At 40.6% G+C, this 26,983-nt stretch overlaps 1 protein-coding gene across 1 annotated transcript in view; it reads right to left on the bottom strand.

The window, feature by feature from the left end:
* VMP1 (vacuole membrane protein 1) overlaps positions 1–26,983 on the bottom strand; it is a 131,565-nt gene that overhangs the window by 57,591 nt on the left and 46,991 nt on the right. The window contains exons 7-8 of the mRNA XM_056556667.1: positions 9,854–10,021; positions 7,297–7,428 (exon numbers count right to left, since the gene is read on the bottom strand). Of these exons, the coding sequence (XP_056412642.1) occupies positions 7,297–7,428; positions 9,854–10,021 (300 nt within the window). The remainder of the gene's footprint in view (positions 1–7,296; positions 7,429–9,853; positions 10,022–26,983) is intronic.

Raw genomic sequence — 26,983 nt, 5'->3', positions numbered from 1 at the left:
GGGGCCCCCGGCGATCTCCTGTACGGGGCCGTGGCTCTCCTGTGCAGGGGGCGTGCCGGCCGCAACGTCATTCGTGCCTCCCCCCCGCCCCCCCCCCCCGTGGATATCCCCGTGGATAGGGGATAAGTGTAATTCCGCTGCAGTTGTCCTTTAATGCTTTGGAACCATTTAATAAATCTGGTTCTCCTACACATTACACCTACAATGATAAATGCCCCCCCCTGTGTGTCCAATACCCAAAATATGTACATCAGCTGGCAGAGTTCCCATAGTATGGTGTTTTCTAATAGAAGCAATGAAATTAGTGTGTGTATCCATAAACTACAGTTTGTTTGTGCATGGTCTTTTTCTGATTTTTTTATACTGCTGAAAAGGTGACCCCAACAATATTAAGTCTTCCTTTTAATAAAAGGTGGTTGATATTGTTCAAAACATTATGGGCTACATTTATCATTGTCTTAAGACAGTTTTTTGTGTCTAGAAAATGCGCAAAAAAAGGCACAAGCAGGGTTTATTTGCGCCTTTTGGTTTACACATTTCTGCTGATTATGAGTTGTAATCCACAGATTTTGGCAATACACATGATATGGAAGGGTTTTATGAACTCCCCTTTTTGTGAAAAGGTGCAAAAAGGGAAAAAAAGGCTCTAAACTACACCAGCCCAGACTTGGCTTAGCTTTTTTGTGTATGTGAAGAGAGAAATTTCTGAATATTTTTACCTGCACAAAATTTATCAAATGCTCTGTGACCATTTAATACATTTGGTGATCCTACACATTACCAGCACACAAAAAAAAAAAAAGTGTAGAAAAATGCTTCACTTACACCTACAATGTAGCTATGTGTTTTTGCAATCACAAGTAAAATATCATCTAACAGCCAAAAATGTCCACACAAAAAAGGAAAACTACTACTATACCCTTCCCACACAACAGTGATTTTAGAGTTTTTAGCTAAGTGCTTGGAAGAAAAAACACAAACAACAAATTTCACAACTTGTCAACACTAGATATCATTAGCCTCCTGCCAAACGCTAAAAAATTAATGGGCTATAGTATAAACAAACAAACACACAGTGATTAATCGTGATCCAGATCTAACTGAAAACATCTGAAATACACAGTTCCCAACTACAAGAGGACTTTTTCCAGGTCTGAAGCTAGTAAATACGCAAACATTTGGTCACAGTGTAAAAACTCTACGTAAATTTTTTCCGAGACAAAACATTTGAACTGTGTAAAAATTAATATTCTAAATAACAACTACTCATCAGATTGCTGTAAGAAATGATGGGTATGCCTCCTACATTACTACATCTAGCAAGCTGGTAATAATATAATATAGGGTACTTCAATACATAGACTTGAAACCTGTGTAGATGTTAAAATGGTAACTGACTTTTCCATACAACTCATTCAATAGTATCCAAAGAGCAATTTTCTCTCAAAATCTTGCTGTTTTTCTACTGAAAAACATGTAGTTTCAGCTACTAGAGGTCTCTTTCTTTTCTACTAAAGTTGCTTTTAACTAGTATTTGGCTCAGTCCGTCTCTCTAGTAACAGAGATACCAAGACGGATTGCAGGAAGTAAGGGCATGGCTCTGCCATCAGCCATAGGACCACTACTCTACTATCTCTTCCAACAGCCATAGAATTGCCACTCTCCTGCCTCTGTCATCAGCCATAGGATTGCTGCTCTCCTGTCTCTCCCATAGGATTACTACTTTACTCATGTAAAGTTACCCAATTATACCTCTTCTTATCTTATCGATCTACAAGCTGCCTGTGTGAGTTTCCTGAGCTGTTATACTACCATCTTTTCTGCTAGACAGCATTTGCCAGCATGATCATAACACAACTAATCCTTACACAATAAGGCAAAGGGCAAGCTTTCATTTTTGCAAGAAAAATCAGTTACCCTTTAGTGTAAAAGAGTTAGTGCAATTTTTTTTTTTTATTATGCTGAGAAGCAATTAGATAAACTGTACAAGTTGTTGATGTGCGGCCATTTCTGTTTTTCTATTTTTAAATTACATTAGTGGAAAAAAAGGGTCTGCTATTTTCCCAGAAACTGCAGCAGCCAGGCTATATCTGGTAGTGCAGCCTCATTTAATATCAATGTACAATATTTACATATTTATAGTCTGGCATACAGAAGTCCCTAATACAATGCCTTACAGCAAAATACTGCTGATAAAAGTTTAAAGAGTACCTGTCACTAAATAAACTTTTCTTAAACTAACTCGGACTATTTTTCCTAACTACTCCTAACACCCCTCCCACCCTTAGAAAAAAAAAAACAGAGCTTTAAAAGGCTATGTATTATACCTTTATTCTTGCTCACATAGTGAAAATCTTCCAGCAGAAGAAATGGGCATTTCCCAGCAGGCATGACATCACTGAAGCCTGCTGGGGGACCACTTCCGCCCTCACATCGTTGCAGTGCTGAGATGAATATACATGCTGTCCTAGCAAGCATGTATATATAAAAGGGTGGGCATTCACTTTGTGACGTGAAGCCTAATGGTCTATAGTACTGTCAGTATACAAGCAGATAAAAGTACACCCCCAGCTATGAAGAAAAATGCAAAAAACTGAGCAGTGGAATAAAGGAATAAAAGGCACCCATTAAAAGTGTTACTCTCATTTCTACAAACGTTCAACATGTTGTCCAGAGATGCCAAAAGTTTAGATTTAGATCACACTGGGTCTCAATCCTGAGACCCGCTGAAGACGTTAGTTTATAACTTGGTAAGGTGCAGCAGCTTGCTTCACTCTCGGATTGGTTCACAAAGACTATAATAAAATCAGTCAAATTAGCCAGCTGAGTGAAGTGTGCTGCCACGCATTAGCCGGCTATAAACGCACGACCACATCGGGTCTCTGGACTGAGACCCAGTGTGATCTAAAATTTTGACGTGTACAACATCAAATGTTTGTTGAAATGTCCTTAACACCTAAGTTAAAGGTGTTCGTGTTGCAAAAAAAATAAAAATGTCTTTTTGTCGGAAACTACACTACACCACCCCATCTATTGGCTGTGTCTGGTACTAACTGTACAATATACAGTAAAACCTACAATGTACAGGCTGGTATACAGAAGTCACAGGGATAATCCCTTACTGCAAATCTAGAAATCTACAGTCTGAAAAAATATATTAAAGGCAAAATACTTTAAGCATTGGCTGCAAGACAGAATGCCATGCCCAATACCATGATCCTTAAAGGGGTACTCTGGTGCTTAAACATCTTATCCCCTATCCAAAGGATAGGGGATAAGATGCCTGATCGCGGGAGTCCTGCCGCTGGGGACCCCCGGGATCATGCACGCGGCACCCCGTTTGTAATCAGTGCCTGGAGCGTGTTCGCTCCGGGTCTGTCTATGGTTGACCGCAGGGCGGGTGGCGTGTGAAGTCACGCTCTGCCTCTCAATGCAAGCCTAAGGGAGAGGGCGTAACACTCCGCATGCATTGAGGGGCGGAGTGTGACGTCACACGGGGTGGAGGCGTGACGTCACATGCCGCCGGCAATCACTGATTACAAACGGGGTGCCGCGTGCATGATCCTGGGGGTCCCCAGCGGCAGGACTCCCGCGATCAGGCATCTTATCCCCTATCCTTTGGATAGGGGATAAGATGTTTAAGCACCAGAGTACCCCTTTAAGTAACATATCTCACCCTTCTAGAAAACATATATTCTTCCTTTTACCTATAGCTCGCACATACATGCCCCAATTTCCAATATGATAAAAAAGCAGATGGTCATCAGATGTACATTCTTCACTGTCCAGACATTTAACAATCATTCTGGATTGTGGGCTTGTAATAAAGTATCATGACTGTTTTAGTCAGTTTAGTACAACATTAGAAGCAGACAGGATGTGTTTCTATAACATTGTTACTCCTTTCCAAAAATCACTGGTTAAATGTAAAATGCAGACAAAAGCAGTGTGTCATAATGATAACGTAATCTATTTTGGAAGTAAACAGAACAAAAGGGATACTGCAGACAAAGCTGGCATAGGGCCCGTACATGTAGCCATTAAAATCATGTTGGCACAGAGATAGTTAGAAGGACCTGGTCATTTCATAGCTGACATACGTAATGCAGGGACATACAAAATTCTAAGGAAAGGAAGAATGGACAGAAACAAAAGGATATACAGACAATGCCGGACAGAATAATTCCATAGAGATAAAGTTAATGTGATCACACCACAAAGTCAGCACAAGATCTACAATTCCTTAGAGTAGAACAAGCTGACTCAACGAGGGCTGAGTAAGAAAAACATGTTTCAAAAACCATTAAAAAAAAAAGTCAGGGCAGGATTCAGGGACATAACACGGGTGCTCCTTTCAGAACAGCCAAAGTCTCAGAAGCATTTAAACAGATGTTAATATATGCAACAGTTGAAGTGGCCAATGCTCCAGTGCTTTTTTGGATGGGCAGGGATTTAATGCTGTATTCTTGAGAAATTGACTGTGCATGTTAAAAGCATACCAACCAAAAGTTCCAAGCACCTTTACAGCTCAATTGCCATCTCACATATTTTATCCACTGAATACACTGGCATGTTATCCAGGATTGATAAAACAAAACTAATTTCTTCCAAAAACAGCACCACACCTGTCATCAGGCTGTGTGTGTTTTTAAAACTCGGCTCGATTTACTTCAAGAGAACTGAACTGCAATAACACACAAACACATAAAAGTGAAGTTCCTTAAAGTGGCTTTGTTTTTCTTATCCTGGAAAACCCCCTCAGGGTATGTTCACACGTACAGGACCCTGCACAGATTTGATGCCAGGATTTTCTGCTGCAGATTTCAATGTAAACTACGAGACTCAGCACAGCTTCTAATCTGCAGTTACAAATCCTGTGCAGGATACTGTACGTGTGAATAGACCCTCAAAGTTCACCTTCATCCATATGACACATGCATGGCCATACTAATATCCAGTTATTTAAAAGGTGTGGTCTCCAATCTGCGGGCCTCCAGATGTTGCAAAACTACAACTCCCATGATAGCTGTCTGGGCAGTTGTAGTTTTTAATAACGACTACCCAAAAAGGGCAGGTAAGGGGCTCTAAATATACAAACACCTAAAACCAGGGCCGTAGCCTAACCCTAACATGTAACTTTTATTTGTGGCCATTGCCACCATATGCCTCTTGAAAACGCCTTCATTATGGCGGAACATGTTGAGGAGGGCATAACAGTCATTATTTTAATGTCACACTGAGACAGAGTCAATTAAGTGCAGTGAACTGCAGTGCCGCATACTTTTGAACAGGGAGCATACCCTGTGTGTCACTAGCTCACTGTATAGTCACTCTGTCTTTTTTTAGTTTTTGGGGTTTTAACTGACAGCAATAAAAGTTACATTTTAACAGTAGAATATTCGAGGGGTGTTCTTTACCCCAGGCTATGGTCCTGGGGTTAGGTGTTTGAAGTTGTAGTTTTGAAACGGCTTGAGGCCCACAGTTTGGAGACCACTGATTTGAAGGAACAACACAAGCTTTGAGTGCAAAGATAGAAATCATACACTACAGCCATGCACTTGGCATATTAAGAGTGTATATATGTTTTCCTGGAGTATCTCCTTACCAAAGCAAATACACTATTTAAACTGCTACTTCCTATTAGAGCATTGTACAGACACAATAGTGGCCACTTATCATCCTTCCAAGAAAGCCAATGAAGGGGATGTCAGTGATGACAAATTCTGTCCGGGCCTTGTCACAATTTTGTTTCAATTAGACAGCTCCAACTCCAACGTACCGCCAATTGGGGGAGGTGTGAATAATCAACTGTCAAAGCAACACCAACTGGCCTAACAGGCCACAAAGCCCGCCCCCCCCCCCCCCCCCCTATAGAAAGAACCTCCCTGGTAAAACTTAACTTTCAATGTGTACAATTAAATAGACAAATGAAAAGTGACCAATATTTACACAGGAACATCAATTAAAAACACTCAAACAAACCTCAGCATTTATCAATCCCTATATTGGGGGACTAGTGATATACTGTTTTATCGGACAATCCCCTGTCATGTTAAGTTTGATAGCTGCAGTCTACCTTAGTTATACTGGTATATGAAAGCTTTTTTAACCAAATTGGACATTTTTCATATTTTGCTCTACCAGGAGCGTCATCAGAAATCTATTCAATAAATTCAATAATCTATTCAATAAAGCCTAGAGGGTGACAAGACATGTTTTCCTTTAGTCTTATGTTCTTACAAAAAACTTGTTCTCTGGAGGAATGGGGCACAATTTTCCTGAAAGCCGGATTAGAAGCTTGGGGATTCATCTAGTTGTAGTGTACAGATACTGTGCTGTATAGGAGACCTTTAGAGGTTGAAAGGTTCCCTTCAATAATAGCAAGAGGAAAACAGTGAAGATTATGAGGAAGGCCACCTGTTCCCATTTATTTTTCAACTTCGTAAAAAGACACATGGCCCAAGACATTTTTAACAGAGAAAGCAACCATGGTAAGTAAGTGTCAGGCCCAAGGCCTGATTATTAAAATCCTATATGTGTATTATAATTATAACTGTGTGATGTATCATCCAAGCCATGGGTGAGAAGTCATTCAGACTGTGTTTTTGTGTATTGCATTTTATAGGGGGGGGGTCTGGCTGTTTGTTTACATCTCAGCTTTTTTGAAGTCATGCACTCTGGTCCCATCATATAATCAAACAGATAAGGGGCCTGGTGGGGTCAGAGGGGAATGGAGTCTCCCCCCAAAAAGGCAGATATATAATATTTAACAATGCTAGACTCAGGTTGTTCAAGGCTGTGCCCAAAGCTGACAAGACCATCCTAAGAACAGCTGGACTCTCGCTCTCATGGACTGATACCATCATGCTGTAAGAACTTCATCTTTTGTTTTCTGAACTTGCCTTGCTAAACTCTTTTATATATTTTTATACCTGTATGTCATTTGTTTATTTTTATGCATAGCACTGTGATACCTTTTTTCAGATTAAATGTTTAATTAATCAGCTCTGGTCTTTGATCTCTAAATATATGAGCTCCCCTTTCTGAAGGCAGCTCTGGTGGAAACACGTTTATCTAGGGGTTAATTTGGGGACTTGCTGGGACTAGTAGTGGATACCCAGAGGTCTGGCGGCTTTAACCCTTGCACCATCACACTCTCTCTAATGTCTTGGCTGGACCAATAGGGTGTGATCGTGACAGTAAGTAAACACATTGTTGTCTTTAGGAATGATTCTCCCATTCAGGAAGGAAATAATGTTAGTATTTAGGATTTAGATAAAGAATTGCCATTCCCACCTGTGCTGTCTGAGCATGTTCCAACATCTCCTCAAATTCCTCATACTCCTCATCATCAGGTTCTTCTCCTGACAGACGGGCTGCCCTGGCCATAAAGTATGGAGGCAGCTCCCCAATGGCAGTGCCAGCCCCCTGTAGATATTAATAAAATAAACATTTTGTTAATAAAAAAAAACAAAAAAAAACAGACAGCACTCTATAGTTTACAGCTTACAATCTGATCACTAGCTCAAAGATTAAAGAGGTTGTACTGCGAAAATAAATAGGTCTACCCTGATGCATTATGTGAAATGAAAGATATTTGCAAATACAAGTAATTATCAGAAATCATTTGCTTTTGAAAGGCAGCCCTACCAATATAGACTGGATGCTCTCTTGTTTTTTGCTTATTGCCATTGGATAGGTCCTTTAGGCAGTTTTCTCTTCTGGTCAGGCATGCTCAGTACTCCTCACACACAGTTAAAGGGGTATTCCGGGCAAAAACATCTTATCCCCTATGGAAAGGATAGGGGATAAGAGGTCTGATCGCAGGGGTGCCCGCCGCTGGGACCCCCCGCGATCTCCCTGCAGCAGCCCGTATTCTATGCGTAGCTGCGTCTGAAGTTTCGGCAACCTCTGGGCTTCCGAGACTGGGACGTGATGTCACGCCACGCCCCCTCCATTCATGTCTATGGGAGGGGGTGTTGCGGCCCCGTCTCGGAAGCCCGGCGGTTTCCGAAACTTCAGACGCAGCTACGCATAGAATGCAGGCTGCTGCAGGGAGATCGCGGGGGGTCCCAGCGGTGGGCACCCCCGCGATGAGACCTGCAGTCCAGAGACAAGATTGCCTGGTGTAGACCAGTCCCCATGGCAGCTGGGAAATTTCTGAAGAAGCCACTATACAGCCATGCCAGTGGCATGGCTGGAAAGACTTAATGTAAGCATAAGGCTATGTTCACACAGTGGAATTTCTGTGCTTCTGCTCAGATTCCTTTCTGCCAAGCTCGCAGGGGATTTTTTGCAGTTCTGTAGATTCCATGCGGAATATGTGGAATTAGTCCTGAATTTATGCAGAATTTCTTCAAAACACCGATTCGAGACAGAATTCAGTGTCTCGTTGACTTCTGTACCTGGCCCTAATCAATAAAAAATATAGGTAATACATAGTCTTTTAAGTAAAAAAATGACATAATAAATGTCAAATTATTTAGAAAATAGGAACATGCATGCCATATATTATATGTACGTTAGAAACCCTGGACAGATGATCTTGTATTCCTTTCATAGGTTGGGCAGAAGCGTACTAAAAAACCTGATATGGTTTTCCATAGATCCTATGTAACTTAAGAAATACTTTGTGCTACATTAAATACCCCCAAATCTGTGAAATCACTTACTCAAAATTTCTTGGGGTACAGCAGCAACAAATCAGACAGGAGGAGGAAGGTTATGTTGCTCTGCTTTTCCGTCTCAGTGGTAAAAAAAAAAGAATTTTGGTACAGTTTCTACACAGGTTGCTTATCCCCAATTTCCCTGATATTTTAGTTTTGGTAACGACTGTATTGTACATACCAATGGTGAACTAGGTTATCATGCAACTCTGCAACATGCTTTTTTGTTATTCCTTCTGGAAACATGTAAATACATTTTTGACTGGTTGCTACAGCTTCTTATCAATAAGGTGCGTCTCTACACATGCCCAAATGATGCCAGATTTTGTAAATATGCATTGTATCAAAAGGAAAGTAGTAAACGACTGTTGTCACTTTGTACATTTCCTGAATAACAGAGTTGCATGGACTTAAAAAAGATGTCCTCATGAAGGAGGGGGAAGAAGAAGGCACAGGCAATGGGCTGACAAGTCTTTAAATGGGCACTGTCAGATACAAAAACTTTTGATATGTTGTAAAGCATGCAAAACCAGTAGGTTTTGCAATTACTTTCATTTGAACATTTTCAGTATTTCATACTGAAAAAGCAAGTCAAACAACTCCCCCCCCCTGCCTGTTTGGACACATACTAGTCCTGCTGTGTCCATGTTCCATCACCTATGTCATGGACACACTTCCTTGATTGACAGCTGTGAGTGCAGGGCTCACAGCTAGAGGAAAAATCCTCCCACTGTCAGCTTGTGTCCCGCTACTGTCAGTGAGGACAAACTGGGAGTTGTAGTTTTGCTAATACTAAGGGAAATGTGAGCAGACAGCATACTGAGGGAGGGGGCGGAGACCTGCACAGTGAGGCCACGCTCCGTCCATTTGAGAGGAATTCAGACTAGTGAGCTAAATAAAAAAAAGTGCAATAAATAAAGGTGCTAGACACATAAAAATTAGATGTACATGATCAGGATTAGGTACTGAGTGATATATATAAATATATAAAAAAAATGTTTTTTTTGTTGGATCTGACGGGTACGTTTTAAGGATAAGGCACGGGTCCTACAGCAGACAGGCATACTTCATGGGTCGAAATAGGCTGAGCAGGACAGCTGAGAGGTTGCAGTGCAGATTTTTAAGGCTGCCATATACATACAAAGCATTCAACTTTAAATTTGGCTTTTTTGTTTTGTTATACTGACCCACATGCAGGCTTCCAGTCGGACTTTTGAGATGATGGTCCATAATGAAATGCTACCTTCTACAGCTTCTTCATCTGGACATATAATTTCATCTGGATACGGAGGTTCCGGAAAATTAACAGAATTACATTCATAAGCAGCAAGTGTTACGGAAGCTATGTGTGGACCCTGCCAAGAAATAAAAAAATTATTAGCACAAATTTAGTTAGCACATTTAGGAGGGGGACTAGGTTACACAGAAAAACTACCTCCACTTCAAAAATTTGCATCACAAATATAGACAGCTGTAAAGATGCTCCTCCATTATTTAGACTTTATGCTTGAATAGGTTACATTTATTTAGAGTGGAGCATTAAATCATGTTTTCTGTAGTTGATTTTGCTACCCATTGAAGTCACTGGTTTTACACAGTCATTTTGGTAAAAAGTTGCAAATTTTTTGCACAATGGGTTCCAAAAGTCGCAAAATTTACCAAAAAGCTTTTAGACTCATTCAAGAAAACAATTTGAACATAGAGAGTGGCATGGTCAGCTTTTGCCAGTGGTCAGGGATTTATTAACAAGCTTTTGTTTACGTGTGTGTACGAGAAGAGATCAATGAACGCTAAAGAGGCGAGGGGCAGTCCCCCTAATAACTTGCTACCCTTTTCCTGGCGGGTTTTAAATCATCATCATTTGTTCTGTTAATGGAGCCTGTATTGTTTCATGCTGCCTGATGTACAGCAGCATGAAACCCCTGACAGGTTTCCTTTAAACCTTTCTACAAGGGCATATGTAGAGGTAAGAGTTTAAGAACACTAATTTCAAAGTAATAAAAACCTCTTCCTAAAAGGGTTACACTGACAGATTCCTCATTGAACCAATGACATGACATCAAAGTCTGTCAGATCATGTGTGCTGCTTGCAGCATTAGGCCTCTCATAGCCATGTTGTAATAAAACAGTTGAGAACAGGACACACCACTTAAAAATATTCAGTGCAGTTCTGCAATACTATAGTCAAGTGTTCTGGTTTACTATGCAAAAGCCTTGGTAGAACAGTGGCACCGTGTGGTCAAATGAACAGAAATAAATCCAGCTGTTGTATTGAAACTCTTCGCTATTTAAATAGAAATCTTCCCTTGTACATCCAATGAATGCCCTCCCCTCCTTTTTCTTTTACGTGCACAATTTACAATTTGTTACAAGACAGGTACAGAAGATATATCTGAATCTAAAAACATCAACAAAAACAAACAAAAAACCTATACATTCAATTGTCTTCGTGACCTTATTAACATTGTAGGATTGAGCTAAACTTCAGAGAGTCCACCCACATGGACAGATATTTCCTGATAAAACATTTAAAGGGCTTCTCAAAATGAAATGACACCTTGATAGGGTTATAACAAGATTAACTTGTACAATCTTTGCACAGTATAGGTGCTAACTAGCTGGTCAGTTGAGGTCCCAAGGGACAGGCTGAGAAAGAAGGGCCCTTACCCCAGAGTGAAGGAAACAGCATTACGCATGCTTAGCCTCTACATCGCTAAGTAACTTCTGAAGATAGAGTACAGTGTTCAGGTATCACCTGAACTTCCATAGAAGGTGAATGAAGTGGACGTCAAGCATACATGCCACTGTTCCATGCGGTTAGGGACAGAGGACCTCCATTCTCACGATTAGTAGGGGTCCTTGGGATCAGCACCCACTAATCAGTTAGTTACACCCCAGCCTGCATAGAGGTGATAACTTTTGATATTTGGATAACTCTTCTAAAGAATGATACAAAGAAGGTGAAAGGCCAAGTACAGTGGTCCCTCAACATATGATATTAATTAGTTCCAGGAGAACCATCATATGTTGAAACCACCATATGTCGAGTACATATGTCTATGTAAAAATGGTAATTGGTTCTGGGGCCTTGGAACCATTGTATGTTGAATACATATCTCTATGGGAAACTGCTAATTGGTTCTGGGATGACCATTGTATGTGGAGTGTATGGAGAGTGTTTAACAAACCAGGGTGCCTCCAGCTGTTGCACAACTACAACTCCCAGCATGCATGTACAGCCATTGACTGTCTGGGCATGCTGGGAGTTATAGTTTTGCAACAGCTAGAGGCACACTGATAGGGAAACATTGATGTATGGGGTGTATAGTGTGTGTATATGTATTGTATGTGATGTGTGACATCGCATACAGTACTGTACAGTTCTTTAAATACCTTCAGGGGGGACAGAATGTCCTCCATTACCATCCTGCCAACTACAGCTCTATAGGAAAGGAAGGGGAGGGCAGCCAGCAGCTCATTGAATGCCTGCAGCAAGATGCTGCAGGCTATTGGCTATGGCTGCACTGGGGGGCGGGGCTTACACGGAGCTCACAGTGGAAGCCTGCGTGAGTTAGCAGGACAGCATGTGAGTAACAGGAGGCAGAACGGGGCACACGGGGCACATTAAACAACTATCTGTCAGTTGCTGAAGTTGTCAGTGCTGTCAGATAGCTGTTTGTACGATGGCCCCGACACACAGCAGCATCATATGTCGATGCTGCCTTCAACATACGATGGGCTCTGAGAGGCCATCATATGTTGAAATGATCATATGTCGAGGCCATCATAAGTCGAGGGGTCACTGTAATGCTAAAGCCACATTCTTGTGTAATCATCATATCAAAGTATAGCTTTCCAGAGGTGTCGTATGTAGTCTGTAGTTCTTCAGACCTTTACAAATGAATATTCAGCATCTATATGGATAACTATACGTTATTTCACAAAACATAGCAAACAGCATATTTGGTTAAGAGAAATTCCCAGAAGGGTTTTAGTCACTGTCCTACAGCTAAACAGCTTTATTTTTATTTATCCGCTCACCACTCTTTTTTTTTTTTGCTATGAATACAAAGAGAAGGCAGAGTGTATCTATTGTATGTTAGTCGGAACCAACTTCTTCATCTCGCAAATACACATTTCAGTTCATTGACCTTTATAAAAAAAAAAAAAAAAAAAAAAAAAAAAAAGCCAACAGTATACATGAGTATTCAGAATGAACAATCAGCCTGATGTGCTCACCATAAGGTTCAATGAACCCTAGTTACAGAACTGCTCAAGATCATTTTCAGACTATGACAGACATTTATCAAGCGATTTAGTAAAATTTTTTTTTACTAAAAATGTCGCACAAATGTTGCACCTGCGACTACGCGATTTTTCGTCCAACATTTTGACTGGAAAGCGAGAAAAGCAAGTTTTCCAAAACTTAACTACGTAGTAATAATTTTAAAATGGACTACGGGTAGTCAAGTATTTATTAACTGCGATAGTCGCAACTGCGCAAAGAAAAGTCGCAACACGGTTAAAAATTGACTAAATTTACTCCAGCTCAAACATGGAGCAGAAAAAGCTACTACCAAAGTAAAAAAGGAAAAATTGCTTACGTGAAAGAAAATTATCAACAGGCTGAAACCAGTTGATAAATAAGTCACACATAAGCAAAAAAAAAGTAAAGAAAAAATTACTGAAATAAGGAATACATAAGCAAACATTGATAAATGTATAGACCAGGTAATGATGATGTTCCTGGGAGTAAGGTTCAAAATAATAAACGAAAGTGAAACTATTAGGTAATATCAGTGGTTGCAAGTAAACTTTATGAATTGCATAATAACCATACGGAATTTGCAAGTACTTGGGTACATCACCAAGGTCACCTTCAGTTCTGCAGAGTCACCATCACATCACTCCTGTATTATACAGGTGTGAATGGTTTCTGCTCCTCAGCACTGGAGTCAAAATTCCACAGTGGTCCCTCAAGTTACAATATTAATTGGTTCCAGGACGACCATTGTATGTTAAAACCATTGTATGTTGACACCAGAACTCTATGGAAACCTGGTAATTGGTTCTGAAGCCCCAAAATGTCATCCAAAAATAGGAAAAAGTGAGAATTAAAGAAAAATAAGTAGATAATTAATATAAATAAAGCAAATCCTTCCATATAAAAGTATGAAAGATCTGCTGGGAGCTGTAATCACTGTCTATGTAATTGTTTCCCAATCAGGGTGCCTCGCGCTGTTGCAAAACTACAACTCCCAGCATGCCCGGACAGCCAAAGGCTGTCCGGGCATGCTGGGAGTTGTAGTTTTGCAACAGCGCGAGGCGCCCTGATTGGGAAACACTTATGTAGAGGGTGAATAATTTACCAGGACAAGAGGTAAAGACTGGTCTATGTAGAGGACAGGAGCTTCTTCTGGGTCCTGTACAGTACACGCAATGTCCTAAAAAAGTAACATGGAGCCACCCCCACCTGGTGTCCAAAGGAGCAAGTAACCCTGGTACAGGTTAAGTGTACAGAACATGTAATACCTCCCTGTACTGTAGGGGGCGCTACCAGACAGCCAGTCAGCGCATGCACTTCAATAATACAGGTGTTTTACCAGTGAAATGCCCATTCTGATTGGTCAGTTCTTCCGGCCATTGACACGTTTCACAGATCTGGACTGTCTGTAGCATTGTATGTGGAGTCTGGTTTCAAGTTACAATGGTCCAGAAAAGACCATTGTATGTTGAAACTATTGTATGTTGAGGCCATTGTAAGTTGAGGGATCACTGTATTTGTTCTCAACAGTGAGTACATAAACTAGTACAGTAGAGCATGCTGGAATAATGCCTCTTCATCAGGGGCTTTGTTTTACTTTTAGGTATTCAGATGTATGCCAACCTCGTCATAGGTGGACGTATGAATTAACCCACAAGAACCAAGTAATACAATGAATGTATCTCTTGCAGTTCAGCTAATAGCATGATTGTTACAGTAAAGGCATTTTGTTATCCTGAATTAGGGAGATGTAATAAGCACATTATGATCAGCCAACACTACTTCCAGTAACCGGTCATATTGTCTATTATTCCAGCTGAGCGACTGCCAGAAAAAAATGAATATAAAAACAGCAAGTCATAAGACTAGAAGACTTGCAGTGAAAAATAAGTGATGGAAACAAAACAGTATCATTTCTTTTACAAACGCAGCTGCATAATTCAACTATAAAAGCTGAAATGTATGATGGTCACTCAGCAGAATTCTCTAAATGGCATTAAAGAAAACAAATGTATGGCCTAGGAAAATGAAGAAAACCACTTTTCTTCTTACTGTAAAATAAGACAACTCACTTTCTGTGGTAAACACATCCAAGATTTCCCAGACTACTCCCCCCATCACCACCACCACCACACTGACTTAATGCATCATGTGCCTGCTTTTTGACAACTTTAACCAGCTGTCCAAAATGAAGTCAGCGTGACTTTATCCTATGGTTTTGGCAGGGTCTGTGTAATATGCTTTGGACATCTGCTTCTGCTAAAAGTTCATATCTGTAAAGCCACAATTTCATCTCCCTGAAGCCAGTCCTGAGCACCATTTGCCAAATTCTGTATAGAAAACTCTTTGACCAAATAAAGTCTTACATTGATACAAACACTGTAAACTATATGGACATAACACACACACACATATATATATATATATACACATACATACATATATACATACACACACACATACATATATATATATATATACACACATACAATGGTCCCTCAAGTTACAATATTAATTGGTTCCAGGATGACCACTGTATGTTGAATCCATTGTATGTTGAGACTAGAGATGAGCGAACTTACAGTAAATTCGATTTGTCACGAACGTCTCAGCTCGACGGTTGCTGACTTTTCCTGCATAAATTAATTCAGCTTTCCGGTGCTCCGGTGGGCTGGAAAAGGTGGATACAGTCCTAGGAAAGAGTCTCCTAGGACTGTATCCACCTTTTCCAGCCCACCGGAGCACCTGAAAGCTGAACTAATTTATGCAGGATAAGCCATCAACTGCCGAGCCAAGAAGTTCGTGACGAATCGAATTTACTGTAAGTTTGCTCATCTCTAGTTGAGACCATAACTCTGAAAACCTGGTAATTGGTTCTGGAGCCCCAAAATGTCATCCAAAAATAGGAAAAAGTGAGGATTAAAGAAAAATAAGTAGATCATTAATACAGATAAAGCAAATCCTTACATATAAAAGTAAGAAAGATCTGCTGGGAGCTGTAATTCACGGTGTAGGTCAGTGTTTCCCAACCAGGGTGCCTCCAGCTTTTGCAAAACTACAACTCCCAGCATGCCCGGACAGCCTTTGGCTGTCCGGGCATTCTGGGAGTTATAGTTTTGCAACAGCTGGAGGCACCCTCGTTGGGAAACACTGGTCTATGTAGAGGACAGGAGCTTATTCAGGGTCCTGTACAGTACACGCAATGTCCTAAAAAAGTAAAATGGAGCCGCCCTTACTTGGTGTCCAAGGGAGCAGCTAACCTTGGCACAAGTTAAAAGTAGTACAGAACATGTAATACCTCCCTGTACTGTAGGGGGCGCCACCAGACAGCCATTCAGCTATGAAAAGTAATATTTGTCTACAGGAAATGAATACACCCATACAAGGTTGGTATGCCACTATCCCTTCCTCTAGAAACAAAAGGAAAAATGTAATCCTGCAAAGACTTATACAATGAGAATATTTATATGGATACATTTGGTCTACGCAGTAGGAGGAAGACAGAAGACTGCATCTTCATCCCACAGTTGGATGAAAGTAACAATGGCGGGTCTACCGCTTAGATGTGATGCTGTAAAACAGAGCTGGCATTACTAACATTGTATGCCTTGGAGCTAAAAAACATATATATATATTTTTTTGCCTGTGCAATATTGATGCTGTTGTCAGCAAAAAGGGGATCATAAAGAAAGAAGGATAAAAGCCAAAAGCAAGGCAGTTAACTTATGTTACTTCTTAACATCACTGCAGATACACTAATGATTTGATGTTTAGGAAGGCTGGAGAGACAGACACCACTGCCATGCCCTGTACATACAGGGTGCACTAGAAGGACAGGCCAACAGTACTAAACTGCATAGGTAACAGAAACTGTCCAATATGCAGTTATAACCACCTTAAACATGAGTTTACAGAAAAGCTGCACCAGAGATGTGTTATATGTATTGCCTCCTACATAGGGTCTATGCTGGGCTCCAGAGGGTCTATACTGTGCCTAAATGATACATCAAAGATTCCCTTGACGAGCAACCAAAGCTGACAAATTCTCTTTAAATAGGCACTGTCAGATACAAAAACCTTTTATATGTTGTACATCTTGACAAAACATTCATCTTTCTAATATACTTCATAAGAAAATGTTATTTCCTTTTTATAGAAATCATGGCTTTGTCAAAGCTAAAGCACAGGCATTGACAAAGTCCAGTAAGTGATGGTGGGCTAGTACTCCTCTGTGCTCTCTCCTGTCTGATAGCACTCCTCTGTGCTCTTTCCTGTCGATGGCACTCGTCGTTGCTCTCTCCTGTCCGATGGCACTCGTCGTTGCTCTTTCCTGTCCGATGGCACTCCTCGGTGCTCTTTGCTCTCCGATAGCACTCCTCTATGCTCTCTCCTCTCAGATAGCACTCCTCTGTGCTCTCTCCTGTCTGATAGGACTCCTCTGTGCTCTCTCCTGTCTCAGGGCACTCCTCTGTGCTCTCTCCTGTCTGAGGGCACTCCTCTGTGCTCTCTCCTGTCTGAGGGCACTCCTCTGTGCTCTCTCCTGTCTGAGGGCACTCCTCTGTGCTCTCTCCTGTCTGAGGGCACTCCTCTGTGCTCTCTCCTGTCTGAGGGCACTCCTCTGTGCTCTCTCCTGTCCGATGGCACTCGTCGTTGCTCTTTCCTGTCCGATGGCACTCCTCTATGCTCTCTCCTCTCCGATAGCACTCCTCTGTGCTCTTTGCTCTCCGATAGCACTCCTCTATGCTCTCTCCTCTCAGATAGCACTCCTCTGTGCTCTCTCCTGTCTGATAGGACTCCTCTGTGCTCTCTCCTGTCTGAGGGCACTCCTCTGTGCTCTCTCCTGTCTGAGGGCACTCCTCTGTGCTCTCTCCTGTCTGAGGGCACTCCTCTGTGCTCTCTCCTGTCCGATGGCACTCGTCGTTGCTCTTTCCTGTCCGATGGCACTCCTCGGTGCTCTCTCCTCTCCGATAGCACTCCTCTGTGCTCTTTGCTCTCCGATAGCACTCCTCTATGCTCTCTCCTCTCAGACAGCACTCCTCTGTGCTCTCTCCTGTCTGATGGCACTCCTCTGTGCTCTCTCCTGTCTGATGGCACTCCTCTGTGCTCTCTCCTGTCTGATGGCACTCCTCTGTGCTCTTTCCTGTCCGATGGCACTCCTCTGTGCTCTCTCCTCTCCGATGGCACTCCTCTGTGCTCTCTCCTCTCCGATAGCACTCCTCTGTGCTCTCTCCTCTCCGATAGCACTCCTCTGTGCTCTCTCCTCTCCGATAGCACTCCTCCGTGCTCTCTCCTCTCAGATAGCACTCCTCCGTGCTCTCTCCTCTCAGATAGCACTCCTCCGTGCTCTCTGCTGTCTTATAAGACTCCTCTGTGCTCTCTCGTGTCAGATAGGATGACTCTATGCTCTCTCCTGTCTGATAGGACTCCTCTGTGCTCTCTCCTGTCTGATAGACAGGAGAGAGCACAGAGGAGTCCTATCAGACAGGAGAGAGCACAGAGGAGTCCTATCAGACAGGAGAGTGTACAGAGGAATGCTATCAGACAGGAGAAAGCACAGAGGAGTGCTGACAGCACTCCTCTGTACACTCTCCTGTCTGATAGGACTCCTCTGTGCTCTCTCCTGTCTGATAAGACTCCTCTGTGCTCTCTCCTGTCTGATAAGACTCCTCTGTGCCCTCTACTGTCCTATCAGACAGCGTTAGCCCACCCTCACTTACTGGACTGACTTTGTCCATGCCTGCGGTTTAGATTGGACAAAGCCATGATTTCTATAAAAAAGGAAATACATCTTATGAAGTATATTAGAAAGGTTAAAGGGGTACTCCGGTGGAAAACTATTTTATTTTATTATTTATTTTTTTTTTTAATGAATTGATGCCAGAAAGTGAAACAGATTTGTAAATTACTTATATTAAAAAATCTTTACCCTTCCAGTTTTAGCAGCTGTATGCTACAGAGGAAATTTTTTTTTTTTAATTTCTTTTTTGTCTTGTCCACAGTGCTCTCTGCTGACACCTCTGTCCATGTCAGGAGCTGCCCAGCATAGGTTTACTATGGGGATTTTCTCCTGCTCTGGACAGTTCCGGATACGGGTATCAGGTGTCAGCAGGGAGCACTCTGGACAAGACAAAAAATAAATTCAAAAAGAAAAGAATTTCCTCTGTAGCATACAGCTGCTAGAAAGTACTGGTAGGGTAAAGATTTTTAAATAGAAGTCATTTACAAATCTGTTTAACTTTCTGGCACCAGTTGATTTAAAAAAAAAAAAAAAAATGTTTCCCACCGGAGTACCCCTTTAATGTTTTGCTAAGATGTAAAACATATATAAAGTTTTTGAATCTGACAGTGCCCAATTAAGTCCCAATTTTTTTCCTAGTCAAATCTCTAGAGAAACAAAGTATATCCTTAAAAAAATTTTTTTAAAAATTTAAAAAATGGTGAGAGCCATGAAATGGAGGGTTACTGCTCAAGAAAGCAAATCTAGAAAGGAGGGAGAAAAAGGGGAAGAGAGTAAAACAAGCCATAAAAGGAAAGGATGATAAAGAGATATGAAGTCACTACCAAGAGGGTGAGTCAGAAGAAGATTATGTGAAACAGATCTTTTAGAAGACACGGACAATCAATTCTGATCAAAGCTGGATAACCAGCTATAAGGGGAAATGGATTCTACAGTAAATGTAAATACAATGGCTCAAGCTATAAAGGAAGTATGTTCACCTAAATTTGTGGTGCACATCTCACGGATATGCCTGTAAATTATCTCAATATTTATGTTAAACATGTCAGTAGGGAATAAAAATTCCTAAAAAGTGTCATTTTGGCATATCAGTGGCTGTTAGAAGTCTCGAAAACTTTTTTTTTTAACCTATATAAAAAAAAGTTGTTCTAAACAAAGAGATTCTTCAAAAGTAGTACTACCCCCCCCCCACACACACACACGCAGTAACTTTTAAAGAGGTTGTAAATCTTTTATTAACCTGTGTCTTGCTATAAAGTCATACAGTAGTTTCCTTTTATTTCTCACTGTGTATGAAGTGAAAACATTACTGTACAAATAAACACATTAGTCCCTGTTGTAAATTGTGGATGACAATGGGTGATTATATATTTATATACACACACACACACACACACATCAGGGATGTGGAAATCCTATCGCCCGACGCCCAGGACATGTAGTTCCAGGCAGGTGAATTTTTCATAGATTTAGCCCTGTATCGGGCAAGCAAAGACTTCCCCCCTTTTTATTTTTGTACGTGGTGGGAGGCGCAGGAGCGGATGCAGACATGCATGGGACGCAAGTCTGCACCTCACATCGGCGCTCAGGGTGTATGGAGCAGAATCCTCACTCAAGCTCGCTCCATACTCTGCGCCCCCCCGGCTGATTTCAGTAGCCGGGGGCCGCCGCTATTAGCCCAGCATGCGGCGATCGCCTCGGCCAGCTATTAACCCTTTAGATCACTGCTGTCAAAGTTGACAGCGGTGTCTAAAGGGATCTTTTAACTATCCCTGGTGGTCAAGGGGGGTGGAATGCCCCCCCCCCCCCATGCAGCGCGATTGCGGGGGGCGATCCCCTGTGGAGGTAGCCAGAGGGCTTACCTCTGCATTCATGGCTGCCCCCATAGCTCTGCATTTGATTGAGCCTGCCTTGAGCAGGCTCAACCAAATGAGCACAGATCAATGGAGTTCAACAGAACTGCATTGATCTGTATGAGGAATCTAAATGATTCCTCCTAAAAAAAAAGTATATTTAAAAAAAAAAGAAAGTTTAATAAAAGTTTAAAAACACCCATTAACCCCTTCCATATTAAAAGTTCATATTACCCCCCTTTTCCATATAAAAATATGTAAACATAAAGAAAATAAACATTTTGTATTGGGGCGTGCTTAATTAACCGAACTATAAAAAAAATGACATTTTATATCCCGCACGGTAAATAGCGTTAACGTAAAAATAAAAATACCATATCACAGAATTGCGTTTTTTATGTTTATAACATTATATCCCAGAAAAAATGAAGTAAAACAGTAGCTGTTTGAGAAGTGATGCAGCATTAGTGTCATGGCTAAATTACAAACAAAAAAGTCATAAGAGCTGTGTGAACAGAGCCTAATAAAAAGACATCTCTCTCTAATGAAAATGAAGAACTAAAAGGATTTGTAAGGCTTTGTCCACACTTCAGTTTAAGAAGTTTCCTGCTCTTTTGTTATTCTAACTAGTAAAAAAAACTCAAACTCAATGTATTCCACCATAAATAAAGGGGTTATCCAGGAATAGAAAAAGCTAAGCTTTTTCAAAAACAGCACCACGTCTGTCCTGAGGATGTGTGTGTTATTACAGCTTGGCTTCATTCATGGATAACCACTTTAAATAGGAACTTAATAATAATAATAATAAAGCTCTGTTCACATTACATTAATAACTACTGTATATTATTTCAGATATATGCCAGGAAAGCTCCCATCTTAGGCATATGTTGGTAACTAATGGGGTCTTTTTGATATGCTTAGTATGCACAGTATTTAAACGTAGCATTATCTAAGGACACATTTGAATACATTTTTATGATTTGGTAAAAAAAAAATTTCAGAAGAATGTTTATGGAGAGGGAGGCAAAGACGGGAGAATGAATTATATGTGAAAATAAGGAGGCTGTAGAGAAGAAAGTAAAGATAAGCTAAATTTTTAATAAAGACCAGAGAAACTGTTCTGTTAATCATAATAAGTATAAAAACAAGATTTAAAAACACAAAGTTGTATTCAAAAGTTGTCCATAGTATTTAAATCGATATGTCATACCACTCATGCAGCATTGAAAATAATAATAATAATAATAATAAACAGGATGCTGGTGTGAATGACATCTACATCTAAAGTCACAAAAGATCTGGGTTTAAAATAATGTTGTTAACAATGACTTTTATGCAGACAGGACGAGTATAGCAGCATAGGTTTCAAATATTTTTTCTTCAATTCTGTTACTAAAGTGATAACATTTACTGTACAGTTTAAAAAAGGATAGCTATAAGCAGAATTAAATCAACTTAACATCTTATAATATTCAAATTTATTAATGGGTGACATAAAATGTCCAATTTGCCTTTTCTAAACAAGCTTCTTAGAGAAGAAACACATCCTAGTTCCCACCATGATTCACCTGAGAAACATTCACTTGCCACACTTTGAATAGAGACCCACTGGAGCCTGCGGTTAGACTGGTATGTGATTTGTTACAAATTCCACAGTGATTTATAAATGGATTTAGGCAATGACTGATCATTGGGATGACTGGCGTAAGTCAGACTGTCTGACTCGCCCCCAACGTTACACATAGACAAATAAGTACGGTAAGTCGTATTACTTCTATATGTTCATGTACATTTTGTTACTTGTTTAGTCTGCTGACAGCAATCATGTGTAAACCACTTGTTTTTGATACTAGAAGATAAACAGCATGAGAGGGAGGGGGGATTTATCAATCCCTGTACTGGTGCATAGTGGCAAATGTGTGCCCATTTATAGTTCAAGCTTCACATTTTTGCAATCTCCTACTTAGTTCAAAAAAATTCCACAAAAACCACTTGCTCAAATTTTCCTTAAACCCCTCCAAAGTGTAGAGAGTCGATAATAGAGATAAGCGAATTTTTGAAAAATTTGATTTGGCCAATTCACAGAATAAAAAAAAAATAAAAAAAAAATTTTTTTATTAGTAATTGGAGATGAGCGAATTTACAGTAAATTCGATTTGTCACGAACTTCTCCGCTCGGCACTTATCCTGCATAAATTAGTTGAGCTTTCAGGAGTTCCGGTGGGCTGGAAAAGATGGATACAGTCCTAGGAAAGAGTCTCCTTGGACTGTATCCACCTTTTCCAGCCCACGGGAGCACCTGAATGCTGAACTAATTTATGCAGGATAAGTCATCAATTACCGCGCCGGGAAGTTCGTGACGAATCGAATTTACTGTAAATTCGCTCATCTCTATTAGTAATGTATTTTAATAATGTGTTTAATAAAGTGTGTGTGTTTACATTTTTAGGTGGTACTACTACTCCCAGCATGGAACAGACTGTTCCATGATGGGAGTAGTAGTACATGTGCTAAAAGGCAAATCGCCCCAGGTGTCACTCCTGACACCCAATGCGATCGTCCTGTATAATGTCTAAGGCCCCTTTCTACATTTTTATTATTGTCGGCTACATTTTAAAGGTTCCTGCCTGCCCACATAAATTGATGCCTGTTTAAAAATTAACATAAATTTTTTTATTTTTGTCTTTCAATTTTTGGGAGCGGGCAAGAACCAGAAAATTCAGCTCTCAATATTAAAAATGGAGCTTAAAAAATAAAGTGAAAATAAAAAAAAATTATGATTTAGAACGAAAACTAGAAAAAAAAATTATGAAATGCACTCATTTTTAATATTGAGCGCTGAATTTTCTGGTCCCTGCCTGCTCCAGAGAATTGAAAGACAAAAAAAAAATAAAAAATAAAAAAAATATATTAATGTTCATTTTTAAACAGGGATCAATTTATGTGGGCGGGCAGTGAACTAAAAATTTAGCCGACAATAATAAAAATGAAGTGTATGTATGTTTTTCACTTTAGTGTATTTACATTTTTTAGGTAGTACTACTACTCCCAGCATGGAACACACTTTTCCATGATTGGAGTAATAGTTCCTGTACTAACAGACAGATCATCCCGGGTGTCACTCCTGACACCCAATGCAATAGTCCATAATATAGCAGAGATGCGGAGCGGCTCTATACAGCGCTCACATCTCTGCACTATACTCCGTGCCGGCAAGTGATGTGAATAGAAATTTACATTACTCATTCATATTTTCTGCCCAGAGTGGTGATTGGCCAGATGGTGGCAGCCAATCCCCACTCTCAGCAGGAAATACGAATGGCGAGTTGCCGGCCGGAGTACAGAGCAGAGATGCGAGCACAGTAGAAAGCCGCTCCGCATCTCAGAGATGAAGGATGAGCGCAGCGGCTGTCAAGAGTGACACCCGCTGTGATCTGCCCTTAACTGCAGGTACTACTGCTCCCAACATGGAGCACACTCTACTCCATGCTGGGAGCTGTAGTACCTGCATTAATAGACAGATCACAGCGAGTGTCACTTCTGACACCCGCTGCGATCCTCCTGTATAATGTATAGATGCGGCCGGCCGCTCTTCTAAGGTCCCCTGCACTGATGTATATATACTCCTATTCATATTTCCCAGAGAGAGTTGTGATTGGCTGGAACCATCTAGCCAATCACAGCTCTCTGCGGGAAATATGAATAGGTGTATATATACGGCAGTGCAGGGGACCATAGAAGAGAGGCTGGCCGCATCTATACATTATACAGGAGGATCGCAACGGGTGTCACAGAAGCGACACGAGCGATCTGTCAATTAGTACAGGTACTACTACTCCCATCATGGAACAGTGTGTTCCATGCTGGGAGTAGTAGTACTACCTAAAAAATAAAAAAAAAATAAAAGTGAAAAACGCACACATGCTACATTTTTATTAAAGTTCATATTTTCTCAGTTATTGTCTCTTAAACGGACTATTCTAATAACGGATGCAAAGTGAAGCAAAGGGATGCCATTTAGTGCCATCCATTTGCATCTTTTTTTCATCCGTTGGTATCAGCCGTCGGCAGACTCCGGCAGGTCTTTGAGACCCAATGCGATTAGAAGTTATTAAACAGGGGAGCGGACGGCATGCTCCACTCCCCTGTGATGTTTGATGTATTTTTACTTTCATTTTTAAATAACCCACCGGGAGCCCTGAATGGCCGGTATGGAGGAGCCATTCAGGGCTCCCGGCGGGGTTTTTAAACTTACAGTGTGGCCAATTACAGTATAATCACATTCCCCCTGACTTAGGTATATTCATTTTATTCCCCCCATGTGTCATGTCAGTCTATTCCCCACTGCTAATCTCTGTTGGGTACGGAGATGAGCAGTGGGGAATAGACTGACAAGTCCTCGCTGTGTGCTCTGATTGCGCTTGGAGCAGGGCAGCAGCGGGGACATGTCGGGAGAGGGTGGGGAATATATGAATAAGGCAGCGCATAAGGGGTACAGGTGAGGCACCAGCGGCGGGGAATGGATCGCTATAACAGCGCACAGGGGGGACAGGTCCCTCCATTCTCCGCTGCTCCTCTCTGTCAGATACGGAAATGAGCAGCAGGGAATGGAATGGCATGTCCCTGCTGTGTGCTGTGACAGTGCTAGAAGATAAGAAGATGACCGGGCAGCAGGCAGGGGGGAATCATACATATACACATGGGGGGGGGGGGGGGGGGAATAAAATAAAAAAATATACTTAAGGGGGAATGTGATTGGCCATATGGTTCCAGCCACTCACAGCTCTCTGCCGGAGATATGAATAATAGTTATATATACGGCATATACTCATACTGCAGTGGGACCAGAGACGATCACTGCAATTTGCCTATTAATGCAGGTACTACAGCTCCCAGCATGGAGAAGAGTGTGTTCCATGTTGGAAGCAGTAGTACCTGCAGTTGAGGACAGATCACAGCAAGTGTCAATCCTGACACCCGCTGCGATCGTCTTATCTATTGCAGAGATGCGAGCATAGGAGAAAGCAGCTTGTATCTATACATTATACAGGACGATCGCAGGGATGTCGCTAATGAAAAAATTTGTTATTTAGAATAGAGTAGAAGTTCGGATTCGGCCCAAATTTAATTTTTCAAGAAATTCTGAACGAATTCGACTTAGATTCGATTCGCTCATCTCTAGTAGAGAATGTAGAGTCAGCATAAAATGTGACTAGTTCCTGTGATCATTTCCTAAATAGTGTATTAGTCACAAACCCTAACATTCAAAAAATATTTTGTAGAAAACACGTAAAGAGAATAGATTAAAAAAAAAGTTTTCATTCTTCTGACCAAGAAGAAAAGTGGACTTAACGTTACAGCTCCATCTCAAATAAATAAAGATCTTCATTTAAAAAAGTTAGAAATTTCAAAAATATATTTGTAAGAAATATTTTTCTTTAAACAAAATAATAGTGATTTCTCCCATCCTCATGTTCTCAAACCCTGCTTTCACATGCAGTAAGATTTCATAAAATCATGTCCACACAAAATCAGTTAAACCTACTCAACCCCGAAAATTTGAAAAAAAATTCCTAACAATAGAAAACAGGCTATAGATTCCAGACAAATATAAATAATAACTAAGCAGCGTGCTTATCATACTATTTGCAAACATATCAAGAACTATAAATCGCATGTATAAACGGAAGTAAAGCCAAGATGAAGCATGACTATTTGAGTCTCAAATAGAATTAGGTGCTTAATAATAGACCTGATTCAAGTGTTCCTTTAAACACTTTCCAAATAAATAATTCTAATAATTTTTTAAGATAAGAATAAATTCTTAAGGATACACCACTTCCGCAATTCATCACAATAGTAATTTGATTGTCTAGAATATATTTTAAACCCAATGTTAGATATTAATTCAATTGTATTTGTAATCTACATTTTTATTTATGCTGCAATGTTAAACATTTTATTTGAAAATAAAATGTATTACTGTAAATTAAACCACTCATTTCTTACATACTACATATAGCTGTCTCTTCGTGGACAGTCATCTTTCATTGAAACTGGAAATAAGAAACAAAAAAAAAAACAAAAAAAAAGAGCTTCAATAGAAATAGATGTGTATTTATAGGGTGAAAAACAATCAAAATGTAAGATAAGACAAGAAAATAAGATCACTCTATATGAAAGGTACATTGAACAATAGGAGGTACTCAGAGAGTGAAAAAGAAGCCTAGGGCCCCCAGGGAACCCACTGCCAGGAAATGGGTGACTCATTCTGCACTCACTCCACAGTCATTCTGGCATCATCCACCAAATAAAGACAAAAAGCTGAAAGGGTGATACCAAGCAAGTCCGCTCTACTCCCTTTCATTCTGCTCCCACAATGAACAAACTATCAAAAGATCATTCATTGTTAGGACAAGAATACACAAAGACTCCTTGCTGAATCATGACTTGCTCTTAAATG

This window comes from Hyla sarda, chromosome 2, assembly GCF_029499605.1.
Source record: "Hyla sarda isolate aHylSar1 chromosome 2, aHylSar1.hap1, whole genome shotgun sequence".
NCBI classification, from domain to species: domain Eukaryota; kingdom Metazoa; phylum Chordata; class Amphibia; order Anura; family Hylidae; genus Hyla; species Hyla sarda.
Note: the sequence above shows the minus strand (reverse complement) of the source record. Positions and strands in the feature narration are given on the sequence as shown.